The 23,752-nt window shown below is 35.4% G+C and overlaps 1 protein-coding gene across 8 annotated transcripts in view; it reads left to right on the plus strand.

The window, feature by feature from the left end:
• The first annotated feature begins 1,406 nt into the window (after positions 1-1,406).
• The window catches only part of tnrc18 (trinucleotide repeat containing 18), an 83,268-nt gene continuing 60,922 nt past the window's right edge, over positions 1,407-23,752 (plus strand). For all 8 annotated transcript variants that reach the window (XM_087244875.1, XM_087244878.1, XM_087244879.1 and 5 more), the window contains exons 1-2: positions 1,407-1,558; positions 2,929-3,264. In XM_087244875.1, coding sequence (XP_087101001.1) covers positions 3,054-3,264 — 211 coding nt within the window. In that variant the 5' untranslated portion in view covers positions 1,407-1,558; positions 2,929-3,053. The remainder of the gene's footprint in view (positions 1,559-2,928; positions 3,265-23,752) is intronic.

Here is a 23,752-nt window from a genome sequence, read left to right on the forward strand (position 1 = left end):
GTTAAATAAGGCTGTGGTTTAAATAAAAACTAATGCAATCAAACAAATACACAGTTTTAAAGGTTTACATGACAAAAATGCACTTCAAAATGAAAACATTAGAAAAAACGAACGCTTTAAATTATGAGGCCTTTTTCTACATGTTACATGTATTTGATGTAATAACTAACAATGATGCTTAATTATAAGCAAATAATCTATTCCTCATTCTAACCAACTAGCAGGGCCAGATTTAGTGATTCGGGAGTTCTAAGTAATTCGAGCGATAGGATCTCAGAAGTTCTACAGTAATTTGCACACTTGTATTTATTTATTTATTTTTCTTATATCACTCAGTCTTGCTTTTTATATTTTATCTTAACACAATCTCTACTTTTTTTAAAAAAGATTTGTTTGCTTGAAATGAGTTCATAACTATAAATAATGAATTAACCTTTTTGTTTTTTAAAACAAAATTTTCATCTGATTTGACTGCTGGACAGATCCATATTTGGGGGTGGGGGAAACAGATTTTATAGATGTACTAATTAAGGTTAATTTGTATTTATTAGACTCTTGTTCTATAAAATATGATAGAACAATTACATTGTATATAATTTATAGAAACTCTATGGGCTAACAGACTTCCTGGGGTCCTATGCTGGGTCTGAGGTATACCGAGGCCAACCATATAGTAAATAGATTATCAATATTACTCCATATTTAAATCATGCATATATACTCTGTACCAAGGACACTATAAAAATTATTGAGACTAATTTTTGTTTTGTAAAGTTTCACGTACAGACTAAAGCATTCACTGTTCACACGAATCTACACAGATGTTTATAGAAATATTACACACCTGCAAAAACACTCCAAGAGAGTTTCCTTTTTTTTGGTTAATAACTGTTGTGTAAACATAACCTAAAAGATCAAGGACTGGGCATAATTAATATTAGAATTTCCCCCTTGACAGCATCTAAAACCCTTTTTAAACCACAAGCGCCCCCTTGCGGTTCCCGGACCCAATATCAAAAAGCTCTCGTCTTAGCTGCCGTTAGTCCTACAACTCATCCAATAAACGCTTTGGGCTCTTGTAGGGTGTTGCTTCATTGAGTTATAACCAAGTCCGCATCCGTCTTTTAATGAGTCGAGTTTGAGCGGCCTTGAAACTGCCCTCCAAAAATTCTTCGCTTGTTTTGATCATCGAAGTCTTGAAGGAAGGGGAGCTTGAAACAGTTCAACCTCCTTGTTCCATAATTGGTTTTATAGAGCTGGCGACGAGCCAAAGTGTTTACATGGAGTTGATTGACACCTCCATCGACCAATCACACGCTACGCCGTGGAACGTGTCGGGTGAGATTCGCGGAGGCGGAGCTTGTTAAACAATGCTTGTTTCATTGCAGAAGAGTTTACCGAGAGCTACAGTGGTTTGAACACAGGGCCTTCCCCCTGTATGTGCTTTCGCTCTGCGTAACTACGGATGGTTTGTAAATGGAGTCTAAGAAATTTTCCACCACACGTCTCACGGATTTTGCGAAGAAACTGGATTTTATAAACTGAGTCGCCATTTCAAGTAAGCCGTCGCCAGCTATCACTCCGCACATGATCCGTTACACAGTAACATGATGTTTATGAAGCAAAATCGGAAACACTTTGAAAAAGAGTGCGTTTTCGCGAAGTAAACGCGGGGGATAGTCTGACTAACGAGCTTTAGCCCTGCTTCATCTGCAACCTAGAACGTAAACACGGCGTTCGGACGATTAACGTTTGGGCGGAAAAGTTTCGTTGCTGGAAATGGAAACGGGAAAGTTTGAAACGTGGCTGTCGCTCGGGTTGGTGTTGCCATCGTGAAGCATGGCTGTATAACGCGCGCCTATCTCAACTTTGATTCGTCATTATTTATTTCATTCCTGCTCTCAGTTACTTAATCTTGACATTTGCAGTAGCATTCAAGCTAGTAACGTTAAAATTGGCCATGTGAAAAGGTCATTAGAAACAGCCATAATTCAAATAACTGTAATAATAACTTTGTAAAGTAAGGCGTTAACTTCGTATGAAAGGAAGAAGTGCAGTCGCCTGCGATTTATGCTTAAATGATAACTTAGTATAGTATCATTAACCATCTATTTAAATGTAATAACGCACTATATGACGATAAGAACTGTTCAGCGGGCCATAACATGATCCAAACTGCTCATATCTCCATGCAAATCTACATAATACCTTTTTTGCCAAAGTACCGTATTAATGTAAGTTTTTTAGATGTAAAATATACGTGTGTTCGCACGCATTAAGAGCCCGATTGCAGTGTATAAACCGGGCTTGTTTTCATTGAACCGCTCCTGCAGAGGTCAATAACACAGTCCGCTAATAGCATACGAGGGTAGAAAAATGTTAAGAAAACTGTCCTACAATCCTTAACCGGTTTACATCTCCAAATTCGACATCCGACATTCGCCCGTGGTGGTTGTTACCCGCGTCCGTTTTTTAAATATATTTGTGTTTTTTTACGATTTCCTCGTGTTTAAACACATTCTTGAAAGGTTGTTGTGTAAATATGTGCCCGCACAATTATAAATATGTCTGTAATCCGTTTGAATGAACCTATACGGCACTTATTACGCCAATGATCGGCCAAGTCTCCACCGAAAGGCTGGATTTTCGCCCAATTTACTGCCTGCAAGCAGATTAGGAGAGGCATTACCGTGTGTTTATCCTAAAACGGACTTTTCGCGAGTGATATTAAACGTTTTGATGTCTGTTTGCATCCTCACCACTCGCACTTGAGGAGATTACTCTCTTTTTCCAGTGATCTAGTTGAGATTAAAACTGCGTCATTATGTGACAGCACTGCTTGTCCTCATCTCCGTGTAAATTTGGATTTATTTTAGTAGTGATCCGCATCCTCCAAGACTATTTTATTCTTCTGTTTTGTTTTTGTAGGTCGGCAGGATGCCGGATAAGGACACTGATTTGCCTAGGAATCTAGGGACATTATAGCCTTTAAGACTGGCTCATTCGGATTTACCCGATCGGACTGTTTTTTTGATCAAGTTGGGTCATTGTGGATGATGGATGGCCGAGACTTCGGACCCCCCAGATCTGTTCACGTACCGCCGCCCATTCTCTCGGGGCTGCCCATGGAGTCACACCGACTCGGCGCGGCCGCTGCAGCCGGCAGAATACCACCGTCTCCCGGCCATCTGGGCGCGGGGCACCCGGCGGCTCTACACACTGGAAAATATCTTTCATCGGCGATGAACCTACATTCTCACCACAGTAAGTGCAGTTTTAATTTCCTCCCTTTAAAATGCGCTTTTAAAGAAGTGAGAAACACACAAAAAGCAAAGCGCTTTCCTTTTCTTTCAGACTTTTCTCTCCAGTGCTCGCTATTTCATATCGCTGGATATGGCTTTGGGTAAACATGGGAAAGGAAATGATCATGTTTAATAGGGTTAATAATGATGTAATGCGTCGTTTATTTAACTATATAAGGATGATGTTGTGTGTATAAAATCCGTGTAATGTTGGTTCACCTTAAACACTACAAGCAGAACTCGCGTTCATCTTCAGGTCGGCTACAAACGCTTATACTCGTGTAGTTGTAGTGAAACATTTCTGCGAGCAGTTGTTTTTAAAAGCAGTGTAGTTTCACCCCAGATCACCGTACAATCCTCCACTCGCCCGCGAACAGTTCTCAAGGAAAATGCTAAAACTGTGGAAAGTAATGCGTGTTGGCACACGTTAAATAATTCAGCTGCTGGAGTAAAGCACGAGGTGTGTTTTGGCCAAAAGACCTAATGTTTTAACTAGGAACCATTGAAAATCGACAGCATGGATTCATGACTGAAATTGCCCCATTTGTTTTCCATCACTCCCCCTCCACTGACTGGGGCAAACACTACAATTATTGCTCTTCTCGAGTGAACTATTGCTTTCCCTGTCACCTCAGCTCCGACCCTTGTGCTCAGAAATGTTCTTTAAAGTCCAGACTGCGTATTAAAGGAAAGTATGATTGCAGAGATGCAGCTTTAAATGTACGTTTAGATCTGCAAATGTTATGACCCAGTCTGAATACATGTAGTTGATTTTACAGTAACGTGTTGATATGTTCTATTGTCATGCGGTTTAGTCATTTATTTTGTATTTGTTACTTAATTTAAGAAACACAGATCTTTATATTGTGGTCATTATAAGATGACTAATGTGTTGCACAATCTATGTTGAAAAAGTCATACTTAATGAGCCTTTTCAGGAAAAGAATCCACTAATTTGTACTCCATATAGGCGTTGGGCCTTACTTTACTGTTTAATTGGAAGCTAATGAGAACATTGTGTTGTTATTTCTCTTCAAGAATGCAAAAAATGAGTTTAGAGAAAGTGTTATGTCTTTCTGCAGCTAATAGATTGGAGTTTCTGTTACTGTCTGGTGATTATTGTGAAACGGTTGTCTCTGTCATGTGCCATAATTAAAATGAATGTGCTGCTGTTAATATAATGCAGTAGTCACTGATGTTTATTGTTATAGTTGTTTAAAAGTCTAAACTGTAAGTCCTCATTAAACAAACAACTGTCGAACTGTGTTAATGATGCCATATAGAGTAACTGTCTGGTGTCTTGGGGCTGGATACAATGCAAATTATTTCAAACAAACCTCAAGCAAATAACAATCTATGTCAGTTTGTCATGAAACAGAATAATGCTTGAATTGTTTGTTAAATAATTAAAATCTGATGTTTCAATGTTGTCATTTTTAAAGTAATCGTATGGTATTAACAATATTTTGTAGATTTTTTTATGTATAGAGTCACAGACTTTTTTTTAATCCTCTTCAACAGATGCAACACTGCTGATCTCAGGAGAGAAAGCTTTTAGATCTCTGTGAAAAGGAGATTTGACTTTGTTTAGGAGTGTTTAAGATGTCAGCAGTTTACCATTCCTTTTTCTATCTGCCTAAGAGAGCTTTGTATTAGTAGTTGCCGCCCTTACTCTAACCCTCGATTATGACATTTTTACACCGTGTTGTTCGATGTTTTATACTGATAAGATTTGGCTAGTGTAATAAATAAATTGTTACTGCATCTGACAGTACCTTACCCTTATTGGATAATTATCATTCAAAGATGATTGTTTTATTTGTATTGCCTTTAGCTTTGATGAGTCATTCAGTTCTTTGAAGAATAACAAAAAAATACACTGTGTGTGTGTGTGTGTGTGTGTGTGTACACACACACATACATGCATATCTCTATCTTGCCATTTCTTGGGTGCACAATCAATAGAACCAAGACCTTCAAAGGGCATGTGGTGCGTTTGCTCATGAGCTCAAATAAGTGCTGTTGTTTTTTTCTTCTTAAAAATCTGTCAGTGTTAGTGCTAAAACATTGTTTGTGCCACAAACACACCACATAGTGAAGTAATTGTGATTCTGACAACATGATACAAGAGCAGTTATCTTAAAAATGTACTCCTTCCAAAGTGGTTTTGAGATTGCCTTTCTTATTGACATGTTTGTTTGTATTTTATGGCTTTTTTCATAAATGGTCTTCATGCGTAGTTGCAATAAGAAGCGGATGCATCATATGTTTATGGAATGACTCAGTTTCCTGGGAACTGCCTGAACATTCCATTCTTTCCAATAATAACTGTTCAATAGCCAAATTTCCTCTGTTTGAAAGCGAAAACAGATCTCAGACTCTTGTTCAGTCGGCTCACCAGATTCTATGGAATATGTTGTTTTTGTGTTTGTGGTTTTTGGAAGAGCGTCATCTAAGTGTGCTATAAAACAAAATTGTTCATCGTTCCGTGTAGGTGCACAATGTTGGGAAGTGAAGTTTTTAAACGATATTTTCAAGCACTTTGTACACATGCATGCTTAAGTTGTAAAGCAAGGCTGCGTTTGAACGCAAATTTTAGTACCAGGTTACGAGGCAGAGAGGCTTCTGCTTTGCTGGATCTAAACCAAGTCACAAGCGTGAAGACTTGAGGGGCATGTAAGCAAACTTCATGCCTGAAATTTCATGTGGGCTATATTAAAGTGTGCAATTTCAGTCCTAAATATACATGGCCTTGTACATGTTAGGTGGAAAGTAAGCGATTGTTATTTTGTTCCTTATGTGTGCTTTCCTGCTTGATTCAGAACTATTTTGCAGATATTACACTTACTGAACTCTAAGACTTTGTACAATTGTGAGGACGAAGGAATAAAGCAGTTGTTTTTGAGAGGTTGTAACCCTGTAATTGAGTAATTCAGTTTGTAATATTGTTTGTCTCTTACACTTGAGGAAAGTAGATGCTTGAGCAAGCTAAAATAAGTGTAACTGCGGCTCTGTTTTTGGAAAGGGGTGGGTGTACCTTTTGGAGTTTCTGCACCAGCTTGGGAAGCAAACATGTACAACATTGAACACTCGTTCCAAAAATTTCACGCATGAATCCAACTCACCAGATGGCTGTTATTCTTGGATTTCTAAGTGACAACATTCTGTCCCTCAACTTTAATGCTTTACATTACCGTTATGGAAAGCTTTTTACTGAAATGTGGTTGAGGACCATTTCTATAGGAAGTACATATTTTTTTCCACAGGGCTGTAATTCATCTTAATGGCAACCATTTTTTCCTGCAATTTGACAAGGGCTCTATGCTTGCACTTGTTTTATAAACTAAGTCCTCATAATAGATCTACAGTGTTCAAAGTAGAGTTAATATTTCAGTCTGCCTTTTGAGTAATTTTGTGTCATTTTTGTGTTTATTTGTTTTTTTTTTAAATGCACTTAAACATTAAATCTTGTGTTTTATGTTCACTTTTGTTCCCTAGCCAACGTGTGTTTCATCTGAGTGCTGGCTTTCTCATTTTGTACCATTTAGAACTTATTGCATTTATCTACTCATTTGATTTGCTTGTAAGGATCAACTGATTCAGATGTGTTTTGAGCACCTCTTGATATTTACAGTGCAGCAATTGAAAACAAACCTGTAAACACCGCTGAAATGATATGAATCATCACCCAAAGGGCTTCGATTTTTGGCGTCTAGTAGGAAATGCCAGCAGATGTTGAGCTTAAAGAAGTGCTTTGAGAAATGAGTCCAGGAGTGTTTTAAGTATATAAACTTACCCATATGCTTGTCTTAACTTTTAACACGGAGCACTCGCTGAAAGAGGAATTGCATAACAGTACATTTATACATTACATATGAATCTCCTTTGGTTTATAAAAAGCAAAAATTAAATGACTTGGTTAAACATTGGTAAATACATGTTTCATAATACTTACTGAAATCAATTTTTTCCAATTTTAGTGCCTAACGTGTTTATGACAAATCCGTTAGACGACAAATGCTGTAAACGCAGTGTGTACTTGACAGTGGTCACTCATTTTAAATACTTTGGAGACATTTTGTAAATTAAAATTGCGGTTTTCACAAAGTCTTGTAATCTTTCTGACTGGAGAATATTTCATATTAAAGTGGAGATCTACATTGCTCAGCATAATGGAGAACACCATATTTTGAAAATGAATATTTTTTTTATCCATTTCTCAGTGAATATAGGCAATGTATTTCGGTGCATTTAAACAAAACAGATTTATTAAACAGATATATTTATTAAAATAACCTTTTTGTCTCCAAATATTTAGAAATCGAAAGAAAATACAATTAAATTCAAGCTAAATATTGCAAAAAAAAAAAAAAAAAATTACAACCTACAAAATTTCAACAGAATCTTTACATTTTTTTTGTTTCTCTTAATTTTTCCTCTTTTTTTTTTTAAAAACGTGTATTTCATATTTTTCTATAACATAAATTTGGGTGCACTAGTTATCCGACTGTTAACGTAATTTATTTTGTTAGATAAGCTCCAGATTTGACTTTAGTACTGACTAATCTAATGTACACAAATATAATATTGTAAAGCTTCCTTATTTAAATATTAATTTCAAAGATTGATTTCTGAGGGGTGTACTTATATATGCTGAGCTCTGTATAAAGAGATCTTAATACCTAGCAGCCATCTTGAAATAACTGGCCCATGAGCTTCACTCAAAATTAAACGGTTCATAATTTTTTCTGTGTATTAAGAATCCTTTAAAATTGTTGTGGAGGATGTTATTTTCTTGCTCTTTTTCATTATTATTATTATGCATGAAAATTCAGTAAATAATTTGATCTGTCATGTTAAATAATCTATTAGAATTATTTGTTTTTATTCAAAGATTTTCATATATTATCTTGATTTAAATTACAGCATAACACACATGCATTCAGACATAGTCAGACACATTGAGGTGATGAGAATTTCAGTAGAAAATGCAATAAGATAAAATAATATTACTTGGTAGAGAACATTATTGTCTTTATTCTTATGTTTTTATATTACTTAATGACAGTTTTGTATTTAAAATCACAAGTATGTATTAATGCTTTCGTTCTGTGTTACACATCTAATTTAGGCCCTTATTACTGAATTTAATGAATCAGTTAAGATTTTCAGCATCATGGAAAATGCTAGTGCTTTCTGTTAATGTGGTTTATCTGTTGCTGGAAAGCTGGACAAGCTTTATTTGTGTAACTCGATTTGTAGGTAAAGACTGATATATTCAGAGATTAAGGATATTTATCTACCTAAAGATTATATGGCTTTCTGAACATCAGAGAATGATTCACCTGTGTTTTCTGATGGCTGTTTTTTTTGTTTGTCTATTGTTCAGGCTGAACAATCTATTATGTTTTCCGTCCTCATATTAGTAATTGTAATAATAGCCTTACTAGTAGGGAAATAATATTGTTTGGACTAATAAGAAACATGACACTTTACTCCGCAGTTAAACAGGCTTCCTGTGAAACTTTGAATTGCTAAGGCATCATGGGAAAAATGCAAATCTTCGCTTGATACGCCGCCTTTGAAGCGCGCTGCCTTGTGGAATGTACGATTGATCGATTTTCATATGGCGCATCAGAAGATCCCGGGGTTGCAGGCCTGCTGGTGGTTTATGAGCTGTTTTTAATAGAAGACCCTGGTGTTTAGCCTCAAGATAGGAATGACTGCCTCCACATGGTTCACTCCCCTCCAGATTTTGGGGTTTGTTTTATTGATTCCATTTGAGCACCCTCTTTTAGCGAAACCCCCAATTGGAAAGTATTTTCTATTTTTGAAAAACTATCTTCGCATTTTCCTGTTGTTACAGCAGCTTGTGGGTATCCAGAGCTGAGCATGAATGTTCCTGTTGTGGTACTTTTGTTATTACAGCCTTTTCCATTTAATAAGCAATACATTATATGGTCGTTTTGATGACTTCTCCAGAAATGCATGCGCTGCCTTAATCAGGAAGGGCACAAGCCCTCGTTTATACCCTGAAGGCTCTTTTTAGGGGGAAAACCACTTGTTAAAATGGCCTTTGCCGTCCAGGTGTTATCCTTTCCCACTGTGTATGCTGAGGTTTCAAGGTTACAGGAACCGTCCTATGAGGGGGGGAAGGAGCTAAACCAGTGATTTGTTGCCGTTTATTTAGCAACTGGATGCTATGAGAGTTGAGTGAATGTGTGGCTGTCCTCGATGCTGTCTCGTTCCATCACGGCAATGGGACTTACTCTGTGGTCGGCCTGCAGCGTGGGCCAGGAGCGGCCCGTTGTAGACAGTATGAGACCTGTCCCTTTATTGTGATCTACTGTGACAGGCGAGGAGCTTGACTCAAAGGGTGAATGGTAAAATCCAACCCCCTCTCGTCCCGAGTGGTATGGCAGAAGAGAAGGGACGGATGGAAGGAGAGCAAGAGGGGGAGGATGTGTGTAAACGTCCTGCAGCCTTGACTTTCCTCTGAATTAAACATAAAGTGTTTAGTGTCCTGCCACGCAGACCCCATTTGCTCATCCTACATGCGCACATTGGAAATAAAATGCCCCGGCTGTTAGACATGCTCACGTGAATGTGCTTTTATGAGGAGTGCCGAGGTCTCACTGGAGGCTGTTTGCTGCTTTATTTCTTTCTCTTTAAAGTGTTTGCTTGATTCTAAGGTTTCTTACTTGCTTGTTTTCAGTATTTAAAAGCTTTCTTTCTCTAATTTAAAGGGATATTTCACCAGAAAATGAAAATTCTGCCATTAGTTACTACTTGACTTTTTCCGATCCAATTTGAGTTTTTTTTTATTTTTCAGTTGAACACGAAAGAAGATATTTTGAAGAATGTTGGAAACCTTGACATCCTTGGTATCAAATACTATGAAAGCCAATGGCTAGATTTCAAGTTTATATATATATATACACACACACACACACACACACACACACACACACACACACACACACACACATATTGGTATTAAAATATAAAAAGGTTAAAACAAATGGAGATTAAGTAAGTGACAATTTTAATTTTTAGGTGAACTATTCCTTTAGCACTGCTCAAATTAATGGGAGTGCCAGGAACTGATGAGAATTTCCCTTTAGGATGATCCCATTGTACAGCAAGAGTGGGAAATGGGACATTCTTGATTTAACATCTGCAAGAAGTGGCAATTGGGGAAAAATGCTATTAAAATGTAATTTGACTGTAAGTGATTGGAAGGCTGATTAGATCAGGTTTCTGTGTTGCAGAACAACCTCTTGGCCTAGAAAAACTTACAGCATGCCTATTTTGCTGAAGGCCAAAGCAGAAATAGCTTACTGGTTTGTTTGGCATTTGCGATTGCTCACTCTTTAATTATTAGGGTTGTTAAAATTGGTTTGTTTTGCATCATTGTAAGTGCAATAATAGTGCTTTTGTATATTATTATATTGATTAGGCTTGTATATATTATTTTTGCATCCATTTTAAGGAGAAATAACTGCATTTTGAATTATTATTAGTTGATTTTTTATTTATTTTTCTGTAATATAATCCATGTTTTGTTTCTTTATCTGAAATGTTCTGCATTATTGATTATTATTAATATAAATATTGATTGGGTTTCTATATATTATAATTGTATCCATTTTAAGGAGAAATAACTGCATTTGAATCATTATGTTAATTTATTGTGTTTTCTTGAATATAATCCATGTTTCGTTTTTTCATCTGAAACGTTCTGCATTATTGATTATTACTAATGTAAATATTGATTAGGCTTGTATATATATTACGTTTGTATATATTTTATAGAGAAATAACTACATTATGAATCATCATGTTAGTTTATTTATTGTATTTTTTCATCTGAAAAATATATTGCGTTTATTTATTTATATATTCAGGGCTTCTGCATTTCCTAAACATAATTTTAGGAAGATAAATGACTTTCAAATGAATTTTGACAGCGTGTGATTGTAGTCTATTCTTATATTACATCATATTATGCTACATGTTTTTTTCCCCCTTTTTTGTGCAGTTTTGATTTCCTAACCTTTGTCCCAGTAAGTGCTTAGCTGGAAGTACATTTATAATTTGATATCTAGCCTAAAAAATATTTTATAGGCTGATAATGGCCTTTTACAGTACATTGAGTCACTTGCGGTAATAATTAGCGTTCTCATCTGAAGCTGCTGAGACTGCATGAGCGCACTGGTCTGAAACATGGGCCAAAGGGCAATGAGAGGGTGTTGTCAGGACCGTCCTGATTGAGGATGGGCCAGTGTGTGCCGGGGGAAGGGCCACACAGTGTAGCAGTGACCTGACCTAGGATTAGGCCATGCCTCTGAAAAGCTAACAAAGGATGTGAAACGAAAGCCAGCACTGCAGCCCTGTTCTCATATCACTGACTCCAGTTACAGTGACTGCAACAAAGTGCTGAAGATACTCACACTATTTTAGCTTGCCCAGCTGTGGCAACATGTACCAACAGCTTTACTGTTGTCTCCATCTTCCTTCATTTTGTTCTTTTAAATATGTGGATTTACCGTTTACTAATTTGCTTTATATACTTATGTTCTCGAATATTACAAGAGTTCTGAATAGCTACAATACATTTAGTGTAAAGAATCTTAATTGAATTTTGAGAAATTTAATAATGGAAAATGTTGAAGCAAAAACTTGGTTGGACATTTTTTAGTTTAATTTCTTTTAAGGCAAAATGATTAACTATTTATTTGTAGTTATTTATTATTCTGTGTAATAGGGCTCCACAATATATCGTTTCAGCATTGTGATAACAGGATGTGCGCATTTATAATAGTCACATTGCAGGATCTGCAACATTGCATTGTGATTGTATAATTTAGCATTTTATATACAGTTAAAGTCAAAATTATTAGCCCCCTTCAATTTTATTTTCTTCTTTTTTAAAATATTTTCCAAATGATGTTTAACAGAGCACGGAAATTTTCACAGTATGTCTGATAATATTTTTTTCTTCTGGAGAAAGTCTCATTTGTTTTATTTCGGCTAGAATAAAAGGAGTTTTGAAATTTTTTTTTAACCATTTTAAGAGACAAATTTATTAGCCCCTTTAAGCTATATTTTTTTTCTCCATAATCTACAGAACAAACCACTTTTATACAATAACTTGCCTAATTCCCCTAACCTGCTTAGTTAACTTAATTAACCTAGTTAATGTCAGCCTTTAAATGTCACTTTAAGCTGTAAAAAAGTGTCTTGAAAAATATCTAGTAAAATATTATTTACAGTCATGGTAAAGATAAAATAAATCAGTTATTAGAAATGAGTTATTAAAATTGTTATGTTTAGAAGTGTGCTGAAAAAAACTTCTCTACATTAAACAGAAATTGGGGAAAAAATAAACAAGCGGTTTAATAATTTAGGGGGCTAATAATTCTGACTTTGACTGTATATTATTATATAGCCCAAGTTCAAAATGCATGACATTTGTGGAGTTTACTGCAGAGCTGAACTATAATGGAGTAAAAGTTTATTGTTTGCACATGTTTTTAAGTGCTAAGGGCATTCGGATACAAGATTTAGCAGAAAACAATTTTTTTGAACTGCATAAACAGTAAAGTCTTTGCAGTGTTGTTTTAAGTTTGGCTTTTATTCAATTTCTGTACCTAAATATAATTTCACTATACCCAAAAACCATAAAGCAGTTTATTTCACTCTGCTTGTAATTTATTACATTTCATGCCAGATTTGTTCCCCTACAAAATCATGTTATAATGACATTTCGCAACATTAGTAATGATATAAAGAATGGCAATATCATTAATGTATACATATGAACGTATACATATTCAGTCAAGCCTGAATTTATTCATACCCCTGGCAAATTCTAACAAAGATTTTGTTCAAATGTATATGAAAGCTGAGATTTTACTTATTATTTTTCCACAATGATGCCTCTTGTCTTTTCTTTTGTGAAAAGTCTGTTATTCTTGGTCAAACAACAAAAACTTGTTGGTTGAATAAATGTAACAAAGTCAGAATTTGCCAGGGGTATGAATAATTTCAGGCTTGACTAGTTAAGGATTGACACTGAGCCTATCATCGGTGCAGCATAGTGTTATTTTTGCATTCTTTAGTATATAATATTTCAGGATTATTTAATTGCTCATATTTAAATAATTGTTATGAAATATGGATTATATTGTATTGAAAATACTATTCAATATTAATTTGAAAATAGTGATTGATTTGTATGATCAAAGCTTAAAGTAAGTGACATACTGGTGTCAGCCAACAGTTATAAACGCAGTTGAAGTCAGAATTATTATTAATATTATTATTTTTTAATATATTTCACAAATGATGTTTAACAGAGCAAGGAAATTTTTACAGTATGTCTGATAATTTTTTCTTCTAGAGAAAGTCTTATTCGTTTTATTTCAGCTAGAATAAAAACAGTTTTTAATTTTTTTAATGAGCATTTTAATGTCAAAACTATTAGCTCCTTTAAGCTTTATTTTTTACATTGTCTACTTAACAAATCATCAATATACAATGATTTGCCTAATTACCTTAACTGTAGTTAACCTAATTAACCTAGTTATCCCCTTAAATGTCATTTTAAGCTGTATGGAAGTGTCTTGAAAAATATCTAGTAAAATAGTATTTACTGTCATCATGGCAAAAATAAAATAAATCAGTTAATACAAATCAGTTATTAAAACTATTACGTTTAGAAATGTGTTGAAAAATCTTCTCTCCGTTAAACAGAAATTGGGGGGGAAATAATAATTAATAATAATTTTGACTTCAACTGTATATCATTGCCAGCAAAAAAGTAGCATAAAAATGTAATCAGTGCATCCCTATTTCATTTATTTTCCAAATGTGATTCTGATTTGCTACTTTCACATTTGTCTATTTTTTTGTTCATTTATTATTATGATGATTATTAATTATTCATTGCAGTAGCATTCCTCCCCTCTCCTGGGGCGTTTGTCATCATGTGCTAATTTGTCTGAGGAAAGATGAAAGGGTCAGGTGAAATCACAGCTCCCTGTGTAATATATCAGGAATGGTGGGATCTCCCATTTGGACACAAAGCCTTATTTTCCATGTCACTGATGTACAATGTTGTTCTTGTGTAATGAAAAGGTGATGAGCAGCTTTTCCTCGGCGCAGATATTAATGTTAGTAGGGCAGCACGTCACGTCACGCAGCTGTTTGAAGCAGATACGACGAGAAAGCCTCTGCATAAAACTGAGCCTCCTCTGTGTGTTTATTTCATGCTGCGTTTCAAGTAATTGCATAGAAATTGCAACGAGTTTCATCGCACACGCGCGTCGCTACTTAGCCACAAGGTCACGGCTCTGGTCGCTTGGCAGCACCTTAAAAAGACACGCTGTGAACAAATGCTACTTTTGTAACTTCAACAGCGCTCCGTCTTGAAAGGAAGGATTGAATGCTGACGGTCGCAAATGTGCTTGACCTTTCTATTGCTGGCTCATGTTTCTGCCTCTCATGGTAACCAATCAGGCTTTAGGTGGAGCTCAAAGGAAGACAGCAATAGAACAAACACCTTTTTTTTAGGCTATAGATTTACACGAAGCCTTTGTACTTGAAGTCTGCTTAAATAATAAAGGAAATCACCTTTTGTACTGAATCGCATTTAGTTCCCTTGTGCTTATTTTATTCTGCATGCAAAGCTAAACATTCACCATTGTGTACAACAAAGGGCCATGTATAATCCTAGCAGTTTTCCAGGATGAATTGCTGCCCAGACGCATTGTTTAACACAGTTGTAGGTTTGGTTGTTGAATAGGCAGTGACGCCTAAACTTGATGCTCAGAAGCTTGTTTATTAGACAAAGATTACCTCAGTATGTTGGATTCACCGCTATAGCAATTATTTTGTCACTCTTATCTTGTCAAAACATCTGAACAAAAGTTTCAGTTTGAGCCCTGCAGTGTGAAGGAATTCGGTGTATTGTATGAGATCCAGGTTGACTTGTTAGAACTGGTACATCTGACGTGTTTTTGTTTCTTTGCAGGTGATGCATTGAGCTGAGGTAGAATGCCAAATTACTCGTTTTCCATCAGCCCGTATAAACGCACCAAACGTGATGGATAGGAATCCGCACAAAAATAACTCTAAATCACTAAAAGGAGATTTGCCAAATAGAACTTGAGTTTTACGCTTTTCCCAGGTGAATGTTGCTTTGCTCAGTGAGGATGGTGTTTAATGTTTAATTATAGGCTAGTAGACAAGGTTGAACAGCTGTTTCCACTGTAATCATTGAATACCACTAAAAGGAACTGGCATGTAGACATTTTTTTTTTCTCTTTTTAAATAGCATAAGTGAGTACTTTGTAGCAGCCTTGATTTGATCTGTGCAGAAATGTTTGCTCTTCTGTTATGTAATTTGGTTAAAACAACTCCCTGTTGAAGTATACTAGAGTGGAACATCACATAAGATATTTTTTGTAGTGTAGTTAGTTACAAATATTGTGTATATTGGTTGGCAAACGGATGGTCCATCAGTTGAGAGTCAGGCTGCATGATTCTGGCTAATATGACAATCACAATTTTTTTGGCTTAAAGTCAGGATCTCAAAATCTCTCTTGATTCTAGATGTAAAATAAAGGTTCATATGAGTAGGCTATTATTATTGTTATTTTTCAAACATAGTAAGATAAACAATAATAATATTAGACGTATGTGTAGGTCTACCGTTGGTTAAACTGCTAAATTATGAAAAGACTTGGAACAGTGGACTTTAATCGACTTTAAATGTGTCCTAGTTTTCAATGCACAGTAAAGTGATTTAACTATTCATAATTCTAAAGTTGAATGACTATGTTCAGACCTATGCTTGCCATTTGTCATTGACAACATCATTAGGCCATTTTTTTCACTGGTGAAATGAAACATTTGTCATTATCAGGTTCCCTCCTGCATTATATTCAACGTTATGTAGGCTAGAGTAGTTATACAGACACTAAAACATTTATTTTCATGCACAACACTTTGATAACACTATTAAAGAAAAAAACATATCGAATGTTTGTTATAATCACATCTCTAAAATGTGATAAGATCATTTAAATGATGTTCGATTTCACTTTTACTGCCGAGTGCGCTCATGTCATGTCTGCCATCACTTTAAGAGTTAAAAAACACCATGCAAATCATACTTGCCACGCGGCTCCCAAACAATCACTCTGTGCAACAAACTGAACATTATAAATACAGAATGTGACACTTTTAACTCCATATGGAGGTATGTATTTAAAACAATGTGAAGACTTGTGAAACAGCCTTTATTCTTCTCCTGAACTTGAAAATATTATTTATAGAAATTAGTTATTTTTGTGCGGATTCCTATCCATCACCTTTATACGGGCTGATGGGCTGATTTATAGAAATGATGGATTAAGATCGTGTGGCGGTTCGAATCAAGATCGCAATCATTTTCTTTCGAATAATCGCGCAGCCCTAGTGGAGAGACCTTGTTTCTATCTTGGAATAGCCACATAATATCTTTGCGTTTCCCAAATTGCACTTAGGTTTTTTTTCCCCCCAAATTCTGATTCTCATTTTTCTGGACACGTTTTTCCCTTCTCATATTAAAGCAGAAAGTTTTCTAAATGGATTTCAGAGTAATTTATGCAATATTGAAACCTTAACAGTTACCTTTCAAGATTTGTTTTTTAAATTCTCAAATTACATTTAAATCCTGCTATCAGTAAAATATTGTTTTCTTGATTAAACTGTAAAAAAAATAAAATTATTATTAATTATGATTACTTGAATGTCAACCAGAAATTGGTTACTTTAAGATCAGCATTGGGTTTATATTCCTGTCAGAATTTCTTATAGTTGAATCAAACTTTTATTTTACCTGTGGAAAGGCTTCAGTTTCTGTGTACATTCTAAGACTTTTCTCAAATAAAACTGTACATAAATTTTATTAAAGTGATTGTTAGTGCAGCTGTTGTGAAGTTATTGTCCTTATGTAGTAAAACAGATGCTGAAAACACCACAAGTATCACTTGTCCTTAAATATGCGACCCAGATTTTTTTAAAACTATCCTTAGCCTACATTTTTGCAAAACATAAATTATGCTCAGCCAGGTACCTGATAGTGTGGGGTTTGGATGGAACTGGGGGGTTAAGTTGTTAATTGAAAGGGGCAGTTCACCAAAAAAATGTTGTCATTCCACCTATACAGTTGAAACAACTCATTAAAAGCTCTATTCCCAACAAATGGAACACAGCAATGTATTGTTGCACGTTTCAGATAACAAATCCACTAGAGGATGTTGTGTACGTTTTTGCAATCTGAGATGCGTTACTTTGTGTACATATTGTCGTTTCAGAAAGACCTTCCTCTTGGATGTGCAGTTTTTGGTTTGTGTATTTTTTCTCAGATTTTTCATTGCTTTTATTTTTTTGTGGAACAGTGTTTCACCGAATGAATGATCTACAACACTACAAAGTGAGCTACTGAGCAAACTGACCGTGCAGAAGAGCTGCATATAAAAACAGTTGTTTTAAGTTTTTTTGTAGTATTTATTTAGTGTTGTGCAGTCATTTTTGTCCATAAAACATACCTGAAATTATCATTAGAGTGAAAAGGAGCAAAATTTGTTGGCATCATAATGCCCCGTAGCATTAATTTTGTCTAGAAACTGCAGTCAAATGGGGGGTGGCGTACATATTTGCACCAAAATGTAATCTGAGGTGCGTATTTCCAATTTGCCTGTGTTGTTAGAATGTGTATAGTTTAACAAAACCATGCCATTTATTCACAGACTCACAAAACACATTCAAAAGGCTAATTGTATCTGCACATTTAAAATCAGCATGCAATGAAATATGCTATTGACTTCCATATTTCAGCAGTCCAGAGCAAAAGAAACACCTGCAGATGCCTTTTATAAGTAGGGACAATTTAGGTGTTATGTTGACATATGAGAAGTATTTTAAATTTAAATGTGCAATTTAGCAATGAAATGTTTCCTATTCACAATGTTTAGCAATTCCGTCATGGTCCTTGCTTTAAATAACACTAAATCCGGTTTCCCCTTGATGTGTGAATTGGTCGGCTGAGCATGCTTTACGTCTACAGCATTGTAATGTCTATCATAATGTCGTCTATTGTCGTGTGGGAGTGCTCTTTATGTTTTTCAGAGCAGGTGGTGGGCTTTGAAGGACCAGTTAAGAGTGGCTCTGAGTATTTTAATGGTCCCGTTTTTCTTTGCCTCAGTTTAAGACCTTATTCTAATTAGTGTCTCTCTTTTCTCTAATTTACAACAGTTCTTTCTGAATTGTTTTTAAGAGTCTGGCTTTAATTATAAGGGGTGTTGGTTAGGGAATTGCGAAAGCTCACCGCAAGGCTTGTTGGGTTGCAGTTGAGTTGAGCAACATAAGCAATTAGGAAATTCCAGTGTCCTATTCAACTGGTCCCAGACAGTGGCCATTTAGTTTGAAATAGTTCGTTTGAAAGACTGATGCTGAGGAACTGAACTATTTCTGACCTACTGAACTCCTTGTGTTTTTCGTCATGCAACTGAAATGTCGACTGAGCACCATAAAGCTGAGTGATTGGAAACAATTAACATGCCCTGCAAACTCTGGGTTCAGAGGGATTATATGGCACTCGGAAATGTTTGCAGATGGGATATGAATATTTCAGAGATAATGTGAAACAACTGACTTAGTAAATTCCCATCGAGACCTTCTTGGACGTACATCTAGGTAAACGATCTTGCAGCCCTGATCAGGGCAGCAGTTCTGTTGTGTTGTGGTTCTTGCACTGAGCTTGGAAACTGCACGCAGACACGTCTTGGCTTTAAGGTTTTGTTGTATTTATTTGACAGGAGCTGCTTGCTTATGTTACAGGCCACGTCACTGTGATTCTGGAATAAGTGGAGCTTTCACTCTCCAAAATCCTCTGCTTAGCCAAAACTTGATAACTAGCAAGAATGTTGACTCTCTGTGGCCAAAAGTCTGGACAAACTTAATATTCAGTCATTCCAGCCGCACCCAGTGAAGTAAACCCAGAGACAAGCACAAAGTAAAATGGACCATATTGAAAAGCTTTAAGACGTGACGTGGAGCTATCATAGGACACTTCACAGTACTCTTAATACAGATGTCACATGGAAAGGAAATGCAAAAATGTTTTAGACTTATTTACATTGTTTAGACAAAATCATTCTCTGTTTTAATAAGTCAATACATACATACACATCATTGCCAGTGCAGAAATGGTTGGTTCAAATGGGAATTAAATGATGTTATTGATTTATAGAGCATGAAAAAACCTGAAGGAACCTTTTAGATTGAGCTGAATGCCAGCTAGCATGATGGCCCAAAAACAGTACGTTACATTACATTAATGTTATGGAGGCTGAATGAAAACAAATCCCAGTGCAACATCTAATCGAAAACCCATTATACAAAAATGTGGACCAGGCATGTAAAAATGCATTGTGCATTGATCTCATGATATTTATTCTTTACTTTATTATAAAATGTTATACAGGCTTCCTAAATCTTTGATTATTACTATGTAGTTTTATAATGGTTATTGTTTTTATTAATCAAGTAAAATTAGTTCTGTGGGGAGTATAACGTGAAAACTGAACCCAAACATCTTTGGCTATTTACATGCATTTTGAAAAACATTACATCTACCAAATTAATATTTCCGATAAGTGTTTATTAAATTAACATTAAAGTTATTTTAGTTTTAAATTGTTATGAAGCTCTTTAACCCTTAGGGCAGAACCCACATTGAATTATACTAAAGATTTGAAATTATTCCTGTATTTTTATAGTTTATAATATAATATAATATAATATAATATAATATAATATAATATAATATAATATAATATAATATAATATAATATAATATCATATCATAATATGATGTAATGTAATAAATGTTTGTGTTTTGTGCAGGCTTGATAACTTTTTTTCTGGTTCTATAATAATTGCACTTTGAGTCTCTTATTGAATCTCAATAGATCGCTGTAAATGTATAGTCCAGTGTAACCTAATATGTTGTTAATATTCAACTGTAGTGCAAACAGTCTCATCACATTTAGGCCACATTTGCATTACATGGTTTAGGTGACCAATTCATATTTTTCTCATACGTTTTAAACACTGATCGAATGTGGCCCATAATTGTTTTAGCAAGAGAAAAGCACACTGATTCATATATTTTCAGCCAAAGCTTTTCCAAGTCAGATTTGTTTTTACAATATACATGTTGTAAATGCAGTTTTTTAAAGCTGATTATCCAGCCAGTCAAGATTTTTAAGGCTTGCTAAAAACTTCTAGGAGAGTGTTAGAGTTAAACTGCAGCTGTCTTTTTTTTATTATGCATAGTTCCAGTCCAGTCCTAAATCAATATCAAAACGTGTTATTTTAAAATAAGAAATGCGATCAACCTGCCTGCATTAGAAAATCCTTTAAGGTGTATTAACGTAGTGGTTATAGAGTAACCTTATTGAGTTTCTAAATTCAAACTGCATAAGGAGTGAACCATCAACTGGACCATTGCCGAGTTACCCAGTAACCTCTTGAGGGGAGGATGACCCTGTAGTTAAAAAAGAAAACGTCAATCGAGTAGTGCAAGTCTCCTACATGACCCTTCTCTCATTCTTTGCTTTATAGGACAGGACTCAAATGGTCAACATTGCTTTTATATCAGATATAGTGCAGAACATCTGTTTGTATGATAGTTTGTTTGAAGAAAAGACTTCTAATAGATTGAGATCCACAAGCCCAATGGTGTGCAATGTTCAAGTAATACACATCATTTTATTCCTCAAAGCAATGCAAATGCTGTAGATGTAGATCTAGGTGTTGGCTTGTCGCGATACTGCAGCGTAATCTCCCAAGTATGGATCTTCTCCTCTAACTCCTCTGTTTTCACCCCATCCAGAGGTTTAATCAGTCCTGTGGTTAATGTTTAGATGTAGTCCAAAGGGTTCACATCTGCTGTTAGCGATGTGCAATACAATGGCCCAACGGTTCATCAGCAGAGCACAACTGCTTCCCTCCTAGGTTAATCGCATGCTAACCTCAACTACAAAAGGCTCATGTTGCCGTCGATGCCTTGTTGTTCCTCCTCCTCTTGTCATGCTAATGCACTATTTACACATGCAAAAAATGGACCCTTTGTGCCAAGGTGTCTGTGGCACAGGAGGAAGTGATGTGTGTGTGTGTTTGTGTGTGTGTGTATCTGTGAAAGTGTGTTTGAGTCCATCTCTAGTTTGAGTAATAAGTGTGAAGTGCTCCTCCCATGCTGGGTTGAGGAAAAGCATGTGGGAACGAAGCACCGTCGCATCAGAGGAATTGGACAGGGGGAAGGGCTCATTAATTTCTACTGCCGTTCCTGTTTATACGTCATGCTTGAATAGATAGTGTGGGGTTTGGATGGACCTGGGGGTTAAGTTGTTAATTTAAAGAGGCAGTTCACCAAAAAAAATTTCACCTATACACTTGAAACCACTCATTAAAAGCTCTATTCCCAACAAATGGAACACATGATGGGATCAGAGTGCTTGAGTAATAAAGATTTCAGTTTCCAGGCTCAGTAGGAAGAAAATCAAACTATTCTTTCAACCCAGGACATGACGAGTTTATTTATTAAAGATGCTATATTGGACTCGCTCATGGACATGAGTTACTCCAAATGTCAATATCGCAATAGCAACCAAAAAATCAAACATATACTGTTGCAATGCCCTGGTCTTAATGGCTTTAATGTAATCAGGCAACGATTTTTTTTCTCTTGAGACATTAAAGAAATAATTTTTTATGTGAATCCTTCAAAAAGGTAGAATTTTCATAAAAAGTATTCAATTCATGTTTATTTCTATAGCGCTTTTACAATGTAGATTGTGTCAAAGCAGCTTAGAAGTTCTAGTAAATTTAAACTGTGTCCGTCCAGTTTTCAGAGTTAAAGTTCAGTTTAGTTCAGTGTGGTTTAATTTGCACTGCTGAAAATCCAAACACAACAATGAGCAGTTCCACAAGTCCCAAACCGAGCGAGCCAGGGGTGACAGTGGCAAGTAACTTCACCAATTGACGAAAGTGAAGGAAACAATCTTAAGCAAAGTGTTTTAGATCCTATTTTATGTATTATATATTGTTGTTAAGGTCTATTTATTGTTGTAAACCTATTTATTATAGAAAATTATAGAAAAAGTCATTTTTAAAATTTTGAAATATGATCTGTCATGAAATAGCTAGAGAAACTTTACCTCTCACTAAACTCAGAAGACATCAAGTTTTTAATAATATTTATAAATTTATAAATATTATAAATTTGTTAAAAATCAGAGAGTTTTTAGTTCTTTCTTTTGGAAAGTCTGGGTAACCCAAACTTTAAATATCTAAAATAAAAATAATTTAAAGAGATAGAATTACTTCAAATGATGAAGAAATCTTGTGTGGACTTTTGTTAAAACATCAGTTTAACACCTAAATTGATCAAATCTATCAGTTTAGATTCACCAAACCACCAAACTTGCATCAAACATCTTGATTTATGTGGATTTGCTTGGTATGGGCTGCTTTTGTAAGCTTTTCAGAGCTTTAAATCTTAATTTGTGTTTTGAAAATGAACCTGTGTGTTAAGGGTTTGAAAGAACATCACAAAGAGTAAATGATGGCGGTTATAAACAGGGTTCCGCTGCTTCTTGAAAGTACTTGAATTTCAGACATGTGGATTCAAGACCTGAAAAGTGCTTAAAAACAAACACAGGTCCTTGACAGTGATTGAATTAAATTTGAAACAAAATTCGTTTAAACAAATTAATTCTTCAATTTAAATCTTGTACAGTAATACTGATAAATAATGTACATTTTATCAATATGTTAGAAACCACTTCTGAATACTACCAGTATTAAATTCAACAATAGGTATTAAAGTTCTTTTAACATGTTTAAAACAGTATTTTTTTAACTACTCTGTCATTTTTAACATTTAGTACGTACAGTAAGGACTTTTCATGGCGCTACATATGCTGGGGTATTAATTACAGTGGTGCTTGATTTAAAATGAATGCTGCTTTCAGAAATCCTTGAATCTACTGTTCATGAAAGTGTGGGAACCCTGTATAAAAGATCTGCATGTTAAACTAAAGATTTCGCCCCCTATCCATGTGGAATTTTAGTGACTCGTCCAGATTAGTTCTGGACCTGAACAGCATTTGTAAATGTTTTCTGCAGATCTCAGGGGAGAATCAGCATGTGGTATCACTGTCGTTTTTATCTATTCGACTTTAAAAGCTCGGGGGAGGCAGCAGACCAAATACCATGCATGTCTGTGCGTCATCTCTCTCTCCGATGTCAAAAAGAGAAAACATGCTTTTATTTAGACGTTCTCCCTTTTGAAGCTGCACATCTGGTGGCTATTGTAATGACAGTTAACATAA

Source organism: Danio rerio, chromosome 3, assembly GCF_052040795.2.
Source record: "Danio rerio strain M-AB ecotype USA chromosome 3, GRCz13ab, whole genome shotgun sequence".
NCBI lineage: Eukaryota > Metazoa > Chordata > Actinopteri > Cypriniformes > Danionidae > Danio > Danio rerio.